The sequence below is a fragment of the Kryptolebias marmoratus genome, linkage group LG6 (assembly GCF_001649575.2).
Source record: "Kryptolebias marmoratus isolate JLee-2015 linkage group LG6, ASM164957v2, whole genome shotgun sequence".
NCBI lineage: Eukaryota > Metazoa > Chordata > Actinopteri > Cyprinodontiformes > Rivulidae > Kryptolebias > Kryptolebias marmoratus.
In genome coordinates this window covers 23,782,664-23,794,699 of record NC_051435.1, presented here as the reverse complement: position 1 = coordinate 23,794,699, position 12,036 = coordinate 23,782,664, and the positions used below count along the sequence as shown (strand labels likewise).

The window sequence follows — 12,036 nt, the reverse complement described above, 5'->3', positions numbered from 1 at the left end:
GGGGGGGGGGGTATCTGTGCGTACAGTAAGCCACAGTGAGGCTCACTTGAGTTTTTGTAAGTAGATCTTTCATAATGCAGTCATGAGACATGAGCTACTGTGTTGCTACAAAAACCGCACATCTGTTTATGACGCTGAAGTGAAACTTTCTGTCCTTCCGGTAATTAAGCCTGAAAGCAAAAGTCTCTTTGAATCAAACTAAACTATTGAATTATCTGTAATCAGCAAAATCTCAAAGTCATTGCTTTCCATAAACTTTTCGTAAAGCACGTTCAACCTAAAACTGACGCCCTAGCAAGTGAGAAGATTCTGATATGCTGTTGGTGATTGAGGATTAATTAAAAATGAATGAAGACTGCACCTGTTGAATTATGTTGCTAATATGCAAATCCAATCAGAAACTGTACAGTGTTTCTGACTTGAATCAAAGATGTCATAATTCACTGAAGATTTAGAGTCCTTGTCTATAAAGTCATAAGCTCATCCACAGAAGTTTTACACACGCACAAATACACGCACATTTGGTTGTCTAACATCAGAAAGTGACGACTAAACTAGCCTTGAAACTTTACCCTTCACCTCCAGATAAGACGACACACAGCTGGGATGTTGGCTGCTCTGCCAAGGGCTCTGCAGCAAGGATGAAGGCTGTAGACAGACAAGTAAATGAATCAAAAAAAGAAAAAAATGCCAAAGTTTAAAAAAACAAAACATTTGCTTTTTGCTAACCTTAAGATATACAGTCATGAGAAGAAGAAAGCCCATCTTCTTTTATTTCTATGGTTTTATTTATCAGGGCATTCAGATAAATATATCTAACTTCGAGTGTATAAAAACAGACAACAGAGTCCATCATGTTATTATTTCTTAGCTAAGTTTTGGTATGATTTTGCTTACAAAGTTTGAGGTGTAAGAAGAATGGTGATGGTGTTGCCAAAGGTAAGTTTCCATTACATGGCCACTAAAGCTCAACACATCATTTTCTGAAAAGGCCAACTATAATTAATCACAATGCAAGAAAAAACACATCTGGCCATCTGTCAGGCAGATGTTACCTTGAAATGTCAGCTCTTGTTTTATTTTGATTCATTTAGCCTTGCACTCTTCTTCAGGAGTGGGAGGAATTTAATTATCCTATACAAATATAGTGGAGTATAGATTTCATCTTCTCCTCTTTCCTCTTCAAGGCTGCCTGTAAATAGTCTTCTCTAAATTTATGAACGGAGCAGTAAAAACTAAAGTGGTCTGCACAGAACCGAAATAGGAGCAGCCCTACCTCAACCAAAACCAAAGCCTGTCTGTCTGAAAGAGTCATAAATATCAGACAAAGGAATAAATAAAACAAAGCATTTTGCTGTAAAACATTAAGAAAAAGAAGAAATGTGTTTGTTGCAGAAAAAACTGCATCACATACTATTAAGAACATAAAATAAACAATATTGAAAATAACAGCAGAAGAAATGCTAATGCTAAAATTTGAAAATTAATATTTTAGGTAAGGGTGCCAATTCAAACCCATTGCCATTATTAATATCTAGTAGCTATTCTTTCTTTTTTTTCTTTTTTTTTACAGATTTCCATTTACTACATTCCTGCAGCTTTAGAAAAACTCATGCATAAATATTTTGAAATGTGAGGCTGTATTGGGATTCGTGTCGTGTGATGTTTGGTAGCAGTACACTGAATGATACAGATGAAATGCTAAAACCCTGCAAAGACATTGACATCAACAACAATGTTATTTTGGTGAAACAAATGGAAACAAAAAAGTAGCCCTGTTTGGATCTCTTTAGCACAGCCATATTTCACATGTGAAACATTATTAAAAAGTGAAACAAGTCGCAAAATGTTAGACTTTGACTGAACTTGTAATAAGTTTTATAACTTTGGAAAATTTTCGAGCTGTCTAAACTTTCCAAAACCATTGCAAACCAATTTTTCAAATTTCCAAAGTCTTTATATTTTTCATTCATCAAAACATAAGTATTTTGTCTTCTTTCAACTAGGAGTACAGAGTGCTCACATCCAAACTCTCATTGACTTCCATTGTATCTGAGCTCAGAATTTTCTCTTTAAAGCTGGACAGTCTTTTTACCTTTTTGTCTCTCCGACACAAAACCCTGTAGACACAAGATAATCTACGTGTGACAATTAGATGCATCTGTCACTTACTGTTCAGGATTTTGTTTTATGCAACTTGGAGTTTTAGCACGGTAACTCTTTGACTTTTCCTTTTTTCCTGCCTGTGTTTTTAAGAGTGCTGTCAGGGAGCGAGAGACACAGCTGTGGTTACCGGGGTGACTCTAATGAGCAGAAGCTTTAACATTTCTTTTAGTCATGTCTCTCTTTACACTTCTTATAAAGTTTATACATCAAAAAGTCTGTATTTTTGTCAGCTTAGTTGGTTACTAAAGTAAGTCTTAAATTACTGGCTTTAGAGACAAAAAGTTGACGTATGAATGTATGAATTTCAGACAGTAGCTGCACCGATACCCTTCAAAGTTTCATTAGATTGAAATGTTCTAATGCCATAATATTTCTTGAAATGTAATATGAGGACATTGGTGCAAAACATGATAAATCAATATCAAGGAAACATCTAAGTGATGTAACCATAAATACTCATTTTATTTATTTTGTTGATAAAGGTTTTCCTCTCTAAAATGGTGATTTACAGCAGGGTAAAATATAACTGATTTTGCTTTTTACTGCAAGTGAAGTATGAATCTAAACACAAAATAAATACACTACAAAAACAGAAGTGTGAGTAGATGTATTCAAGCAGGGTGTCATAAAGGTGTTTTCATTTTCCATCTTTTATTCACTTTAACATTAAATCACAACTAAAGGCTTTCTTACAAGTTGAAGATCTTAAAAGTATAAAGTGAGTTTATTAAGAACTAATTTTATAGAATAAATTGCTGTTTTCCTGCCCTTTTACCTTTTGTTCAAGTTGTTCCAGCCCTTTTTTTTCACCAGAAAACATCACATTCCACCCTGAAGTAGCTGAGCCCATCCCCTTTTTTCCCACACTGCCTTGGAGCAAATAATACTTTTTTTTCCCACAAAAAGTGGAACAGCAGAGGCTGACTGCGCAGAAGGTGCTGATGCTCTCCCACCGACGGATCACCAAAATTCCGAGAATCCCAACTCTGTATTCCTCTTTGATTCATCTGGGCCACTTGTTTTGAGGAGCCCACTTCCGAGGGAGAAAAGAGAAAGACAGAGGAGCACTGAGAGAGACGTTTGCATTTTGTTTTGGTTTTAACATCAGCACAAAGTTTCCCTGCCATGTCTCTGAGAGGTGATGTGTGTGTGGTGACAGGAGCCTGTGGATTCCTGGGAAAGAAGCTGCTGAGGCTGCTGCTGGAGGAGGAGAGGACTGCTGAGATCCGACTGCTGGACAAACACGTCCAGCCTCAGCTTTTACACAACCTGGAGGGTAACGTTTGTTCATAACTTTTGAAATGGTGTAAAACACTAAACCTGTATCAGTAGCACTAAGTTGTGTATCAGTGTCATAAAATTAACTTTTAGAAAAAGGATTACACAAACACGTGGACAGTTAAGAATTCAAATTCTCTAAGCATGTGATGTTTTTGTAGCTTTATTGACAGAACTATGTTAAAATAGTTATTTCTGCATGTTTTATGCAACCCTGTTTCCACAGAAGTTAGATTTGTGCAGAAACTCAAATAAACTACTAATTTTCTAATGTTATCATCCATCCATCCATTTTCTATGTTATTTGCAGTTAAATGCTTTCTTTTGCTTTGGGAGGGATTTTATAGTGTGCAGCATGAAATCAATAACAGATTTAGAGCAACAGGTGAAATTTCTGTCAGAATCAGTGATTGTTATGGTTTTTTGTGTGTTTGTTGTTAGATTCATTCCTTTTTGGTTATCCTATCCTTTTTTCTATTTTGTGTTCCTTGTGTTTAATTCTGCTCCTTTGTGTTTTTCCCTGTGCCAGTATCACTTTTCCTCAGTCAGTTTCTGCTTTTCAGCTCCTGCCCCACCCAGTTGTACCTGTTCAGTCAGCATTAGTTTCACCTGTCTTTAATTTCCTTTTTGCTCTGATCTTTCCCTCTCTCAGCAGTCTGTCATTGTGTGCTTCATGCTCTTTCTGGGTTCCCTCTGTGTTACCCTTTAGTTTCATTGCTGTCAGTTTTTGTTTTTCCTTTTTATTTTCTTTAATGAATCTTTAAATTTTATTCAAGTGCCTTAGTATTTGTCTGCATTCCTGGGTCCTGCTGCAGAAACCCAACTAGTTCATACATTTGAGAATGCAGGAAACAAAGATTAAAGGCTTGTGAACTTCAGGCTTCCAGGCAGTGTTGTATTAAGGACAGACATAATCCTTCAGGAGCTCAGGAACACCTAATAAAATCGCTGTCAGGGAGCCGCAGTTTCAACTCCAGCGGTTGGAAAGTGTGAAAAACATTTTGGAAATCATGCATGCTGCATCCTCCAAGCTGAAGTGAAGAAGAACCAAGAAGTTTACTGTCAATGACAATTTGAAAAACATAAAAGAGAAAAAAGAAAACCGGTGTCTGAGGTTGTGTTTTGCTTGTGTGCAGACCACACAAGCAGCATGCATGTCTGCAAAGTTTCCTTCAGTGTTCAACAGTGCTTCAAAGTTTTCAAGTAAACCCTGCTGCCATCCTGGCAACTCCTGTTTTTTTATATAGCTTTTGCTATTTTTATGTCAAACCACACTCTGCACAAGTGGGTGACTGTGTGATGAAAAAGTGCAGGTGCTTCCCTCAGTCAAAACATACAGCTGCTATGAAGCAACAAGACTATAACGGTGTGTATGCATAAAGACGGAAATGTTCCTGAAAAAAAAACAAGCATTTGCACAAACTCCTAATTTTTACCTTGAATTATTTTGTCATGAAAATATGGAGAAAATTCCTTCACATAAATTAGGTAGACACAACAGTGAAAGCAATAGCTCTGAAGAAGCAGTTTTTGTACCACTTCACAATCAGGGTACTTTCAGAAAGAATTTATTGTTGTTTTATAAATTGGTTAGTTATGAGTTGTAAGGGTTTTATAAAGCAAAATTAAAACACTTATAAAGCCGTGTTCAAACACTGAACCAGGCTTACTATTTGGCAAGATCCATGGCTATGCTTTATTCATTAAGGTAAATGTAAGTATTTACTAGTTGCTCAGCTTATTTTTTTAACTTTATATGCCAAAACAAACTTTGTATTGACAAATTCTCATAGTACTGGCATACATAATGTTAAAATGTATGATAATTACAACTGAAATGATGATAAAAACAGGTAAACCGTGAAAATGGAACGTACAGATACATGTTGGCTCACTATCTGGTAAGAAACAACCGTTTTTTTCCTTTTTATCACATGCACTATTACTTCTTATTAATGGGTTATTAGGTGCTTACAGTTCAATTAATAACTGCATTGTTAACTGTTAATTAGTTATTTGTAAGGGTAACATTTTTGTAAAGTGGTAGCCATTTTTTATCTGAATGTGCCATAAAAATTCTTATCAATGATTTTTAAAACATAAAAAACAGTCTTTTACTTCTTGAATAATAAACCACATAAAAAATATTAAATATATATATTTTTAAATTAAGAAAAAATGGCAAATGAGAAATGAGGAAGTGCATATAGGCTCATGTAAAAACAGTATCAAAGCTGCAAGAGCCATTTTACCTTCACAGATCGAGAAGAACTTCCCCCAAAGTAACACATGAGCTAGCTGTCATCTGGGGCCGGAAAACCAATTTCAAAAGACTAACCAACCTTTAATACTCAGTCTCTTATCAAAGTCACATCAGCAAGACCTTTCAAGAATGTTACAGGCATCATTTATGAGAACAACTGTAACTGACAGCTAATATAGTTTAAAGTGCATTAGAGTTTTTATAATGTAATAATATAAACAATATATATTTTCATCCTAAACTCTGTTGCGTTTTTTACCCATTTTCATTTGACTGTCATTTAGATTTGGAAAAGACTTTAACAAAAACATTAAAAAAACATGAATTAGCATGTGGAACATAATTTTATGTTCAGTTAACATTTGACATGTGAAACACATATTAAATATTTTCAACATGCTCATGTGGTCACTTAGGAAAATATGGTAAATTAGTTTTTCTTTTTTTTTGCTGTAGGGACTGCTACCTACACTTTTCCTTTTATAATTGCCGGTTAGGATTATTCTATGTTGGAATATGATATTCTAAAGGCAGGATAGAAAACATTTCAACTTTCAGTAATAAAATTGTATCTATTTAGGGAAGCACAGTGAAGTAAAAAGACAAATCAGTTTGTTCTATATTTATTAGTGCATGATCCCCTCAGACTAATAGCTGGTTTATTTATTATCTGGTTTTCTCAGCATTATTTTTTATTATCTTGTGGCCTTTACAACTAGATCACCATGTTTTGGGTTTCTAAAATTTCCCAGAAAACAAATAAAAGTACTTGGAGGACTTTCAGTAACTTCACACTGGATAATGATCCTGCTACAATGTAAAAAAAAATCAAGCAGAAGGGATTTTGAGCATGCACAGCACTTCAGCATTGAGATCATGGTGGTTTATTACTAAAGTAGCAACATATCTGTGTCCTAAGAAAAGCATGTGGAAAGGGTTTCCATGATGTTGTGCTTGTATGCACTGGTGTGGCTTGGTTGTTGAAAGTTTTAGCTGGATTTGCCACACTGGCCTCATGTCTAGGATGCAATTCCATAACTTCCATTTTTCCTATGGTTGCCTAAAGGGGAATAGTGTGGGGTACTCAGGTCATTGCATTCTGCTAATTCACAGCACTAAATCTTACACACTGTTGCTTTACAAAAGAAGTTGGTGAAGCACAGCAGTAAACATGCAGCATGCAGTTTAATAAAAACAAAAGACAAATTAGCTTGTATTTTTTCAAAGAGATAACTTCTGATGTCAAGTTTAGATTATTTGCAAATTTTAGCATCTTGTTTTTCTGGTTTTAGCACAACTTATATTTCGATGTAAATGAAGAAAATAATTATTTCTCATTTACTTTTTGCCAGACTGTAGAGGCGAAACAACATTGACCGTGTTTGAGGGGGACATCAGAGATGCTAGTTTCTTGAGAAAAGCCTTACATGGTGCATCGACTGTCTTCCACATTGCATCCATCATTGATGTTATTGGGTTGGTGGAGCACAGTGAGCTTTACGGAGTCAATGTCAAAGGTAAGACTGTTACTCTGAAGCACCGAAAAATTTTGTCTAATAGCAATAAATTTGGCCTGAACAGGCATTTTATGTTCAGTAAATCTAGATAGTTTATAGTTCAAATGAACTTCCAGTTGAATTAACTCTTTCTTCAATTGCAGAAGTATAAACTGATTAAATTACTTTATTTTTTGAAAATATTGTTTGAACTTGTGACCTTTGCATTGCAGGAACTCAGCTGCTTTTGGAGGCATGTATCCAAGAGAATGTGATGTCCTTCATCTACACCAGCACGGTGGAAGTGATGGGACCAAACCCCAGAGGAGAGTCCATAATCAACGGCAATGAGGACACGATTTACGACAGCACTTTGAAGTTCAGCTACAGCAAAACCAAAAAAGAAGCCGAGGAAAGAACCCTTCAGGCAAACGGTGAGGTGCTACAGAATGGAGGCCGTCTGGCCACTTGTGCTCTCAGACCCACGTACATCTATGGGGATGGCTGCCGCTTTCTGCTGGGCCACATGAGAGATGGGATACAAAACAGGGATGTTCTGTATCGCATGTCTGAACGAGAGGCTCTTGTTAACCCAGTCTACGTGGGAAACGTGGCCTATGGTCATCTGCAAGCAGCCCGAAGCCTGAAAGATCCACAAAAAAGAAACATCATTGGAGGGAAGTTTTATTTCATTTCTGATGACACGCCACCTGTGAGTTATTCAGACTTCAACCACATTGTGATGTCTCCTCTGGGCTTCAGCATTCAGGAGAAGCTCCCACTGCCACTGCGCTTCTTCTACATGTTGGGTTTCTTTTTAGAGACACTTTGCATGATGCTCCGACCTTTCATACGCATCGTCCCACCAGTAAGCCGACAGCTGCTCACCTTGTTTAACACAAAATTCACCTTCTCCTATCAGAAGGCAAAGAAGGACCTGGGGTATGAACCTCGATACAGCTGGGATGAGGCACGCAAACGCACTACTGAATGGCTCGCCTCACAGCTGCCACTGGAGAGAAAAAACCTAAGGTCTAAGTAATTCACTTAATTTACAGATACTGCATTAAAACAGAAAAAAAGACAAACTGTGCATAAAGATGTTTGTGCACATAAAAACAGAGTCATGCAGTAAGAAAAAAAAACCACCACATGTGAATCAAAAACATTCAATTTATTTTATAGTTTTTCCCATTAAAGGGGGGGTTAACTTCAAATCAGTTATATTTTTAATTGAGAAACAAGGGATTTAGAGATAATTGCCTAAAATTCACTTATTTTTGATTCTGCACTTACTTGCTGTACATCACCTCATCTGTTTAAAAGAATGTTGGAAAGTTATAAATGTTTATAATGTTGTTATCATTTTACTTAAACAGCAATATTGTGAATTCTAATAAATTACTAAAAAACATTTTCCTTGTAGCTTTTCTTTGTTGTTTGCTATGTGTTCTTGTTTACTGTGTATTCAGTGACACCTGACAAGTGAACAGTGTAAAATTAGGAAACATAGATTTATAAAGAAGAATTGGCAAAACAGTTTTTTAAATGTTATCCTTAAAATGCCAATTGCAACATAGGTATCCATCCCTCCATCCATCCATTCATTCACTGATCAATTCAACCATCCATCAAATCATCCATTTATCCACCCATGCATACATCAGTCCGCCTGTTGAATAAACCTTTGGATCGACTAGACACACTGATCAGGTAGACTGAAACTTTTAGCAGCCTCAGCACCAGTGGCAGCTGGCCAATAGAGGGCGCAAGGGCGCTGCCCCACCACTTACATTACCTTGAATAAGACGTAAAAAAAATAATAATAAAAATGAAATAATAAAATAACAATATTTCAAAACATATGTATATATATTTTTAGTTGTGTAAGCTAAATATTTTATAGATAATAATAAGTAAAGTTGTTTCGTTCATCGACATTGTCTGATTGGTGACATATTTCCGCACAGAGGCGCAAAAATCTTTGCCCATAGACTCTCATTAAAAGTTGTACATGCACAGTAGCTCCTCTTCTTTTTTCTTTTTTTTAAACGTGTCCTGTCCGGCTGTGTGGCACTCAGAATTGTCATCTGAATGTCAGGGTAAGGCCCAACAGATTTGCTTTCACAAGCAGAACAGTAGCTCCTCTTCAATACAAGAGATAGGACCGTCCTGGGGCGCACCTCTCCTGCGCCCAGAGCTGAATGCAGCTCGGTTTCTATTTCACCACCCTCCCGCCGCCGGAGCGTGGGACTCCCACCATGGGGTCTGACGTCACATCCGTCTGTCATAAAGTTCGCCTGATTGAAAGGTCGAGCCGCAGGTGTGCTGCCTTTTATTCAAAGACAGTAATAATTTCAATATGTGACTAAGTTACAAGGTAATACAAGGTAATAAATAAGTTCATAGTTAATAATTAGTTTAAGAAAATATATTCTAAAAAACTGTTAAAATGTTTGGTTTGAATTCTAATCGGAGTGAGACATCCGATCTTCGTTATATTGTACGTGCAGAATACATGACGTAGTGAGTTCTCTCACCATAAAACAACTTTGACGTATTTTCCCCAGTAAAGTTTTGAAAAATAAGAGAGAAAACAGGTCTTATAAACGCTAAATGTGCCCTACACACTTGTGCCTTGAGACTCCGTCTTTGTAAGTATTAGTGTGTTCCGGAAGCACTTGTGCATTTGTGCATTTGTAATGTTGCTTTTGTTGTTTTAATTCATGTAAATACACTGGTGTGATACCTTAGTATATTAAAAATAAATAAAATTATTTCATAAGTCTAAATAACTATGGCTTATGAAAAAGTGGGCCCTTGTTTGACTAGCCATTAGCCTCAGCAGGGAGAAGACCTATGCCCTTTTCTCCATACTTTGTGTTCTTATCAGTCACGGTACTAACTATTGATAACTATTTGACACAACATTACTTTAAAACAGCTACAGTATTCCTTTAGCCCAGCCCAGTGAGATACTGGCTTCAGAAAGAGCACTACAGTCCCCTTGAATTTTGATGTTTGACATTATGATCTGCAGTGAGAGTAGGGAGCAGAAGGACAAGAGTCTAGAAAGGTAGACAGAAAAAAGTCAGCAGTCTTCATCCATCCTATTTGGGGAATCAATTATTGAAGCATTGTCATTTTACCCTATCTTCATGCTGTCAGGGTTAATCAACAGTGGAAAATAAAGCCATTTGACATTGACTGCAGTGTTTGGAAGTAGTTATCTATCTGTCTAGTTAAAGAAAAAAGGGGACTCCTCAACTAGTCTAGCATCAAAAGATGCCACTGTAATGTATACAGCAGTGCTTATACATTTATGTTACAGACTGTCAGTGAACGCACCAAGAGAGACTGTGAAGCAAGCGCGTGTGTACGTAACGGGGCGCGGGGCAACATGCAGAGACGGATCGTGATTAGGGTTTTGTTGTATGAGCAGCATCTCATATAAATGGGCAATAAAGTGGCGTTGACTCCAAACCAGTGCATTTCTTAAGCTTGTAAACATCACAGCCACCATTAACAAAGGAACACAGAGAAGAACAAACAATAACTTGGTCCACTTCTGGGGAAAGGAGCAGGACAGTCTCTGAAACCGGCCGTAGAAAGGTCCTGCATGATCCGTCTTTACCTGTCTTGACCTTGACTTTGGCGCGACTTGGGAACTCGTTGTTGCATTTGTTACTGGGTCTCTCGCTGCCCTTCGGTCTGCTCCGTTTGAGCCCTTGGCAGAATTAAGCCTTGAGTACTTGTCTAAAAAGACAACGTTTCTCCTGGCCATGGCTTCAGCCAAACGAGTTGGTGAACTCCATGCGTTGTCTGTTCATGAGACTTGTTGCCATTGGAACCCGGCTGTTTCAGGCGTTACCCTTTGGCCTAACATAGCGTTCCTCTCTAAGGTGGCCTCATCTGCGAGCACTCATCTTCGTCTCAGTAAGTTGGGCATGCCTTTGTTTATTTTCTTCTTTTTGTGTAAATGAATCCTCAGGATTCTGTTGGTAATCGTCATCCAGTGCTTTAAGCACCACCTCTGGCAGTCAGTAGGGATGAAATAGAATGAAAGTTATGACTGTAACTACAGTTCTATGACTTCTGGATGACCGCCAGAGCGCTTGGTCCCTCGGAATCATTGTGTTTCGAGAGAAGATTAAGAGACCGAGTTACCATTGTCACATGACTATATAGACTCACCGGTGTACGGTGGTCACACATGACCATGATGGCATAAGATACTCAACCTGCGCATTTGCAAGAATGATCATTCAGTGCTTTAAGCACTGCCTCTGGCGGTCATGCGGATTCATACAACTGTAGTTGCAATTGTAACTTTCAGTATATTAAACAAAGCATGATGGATGTGGAGCTGCCAGGGAGGAGAAGAAAAGGAAGATCACAGAGAAGGTTCCAGATGAGGTGAAGGAAGATTTGCAGAGTTTTGGTGTGACCTAGAAGAATCCTTGGATATGGTGAGATGGAGTCAGAGGATCCACTGTGATGTCCCCTAAAGGGAGCAACTGAAAGAAAAAACTTTTTAGAAAACTAGGACTATCTGAGACTTTTTATGTCTTCCCAATGAAGAAAATATTTTAAAAATGAAAGAACCTAAATGTTCATTTTCAAATGCATCTTTCCACTGAGTAACTTCTATGAAAGTAAACTGACACAAATTTTAAGATTCGCTTTTTTTATACTTTTTGTTTTATTTTCCACAAAGTACCATTTGCTTTTTGGACACTTCAAACTAATAACAGGGCTTAGAAGAAATCACAGTCTGTGCTGTATTTCTGTTTTCTCACTGCAGTAACACAACAGGATCTGCAGCTGCAACTA

At 37.4% G+C, this 12,036-nt stretch overlaps 1 protein-coding gene across 1 annotated transcript; it reads left to right on the top strand.

Moving 5' to 3' along the window:
- The first annotated feature begins 1,585 nt into the window (after positions 1-1,585).
- Positions 1,586-8,595, top strand: hsd3b1 (hydroxy-delta-5-steroid dehydrogenase, 3 beta- and steroid delta-isomerase 1). Its single transcript, XM_017430155.3, has 3 exons — positions 1,586-3,442; positions 7,060-7,224; positions 7,437-8,595. Exons 1-3 carry the CDS (start codon positions 3,292-3,294, stop codon positions 8,243-8,245), a joined length of 1,125 nt encoding a protein of 374 aa, XP_017285644.1. The 5' UTR covers positions 1,586-3,291; the 3' UTR covers positions 8,246-8,595.
- Positions 8,596-12,036: the final 3,441 nt, after the last annotated feature.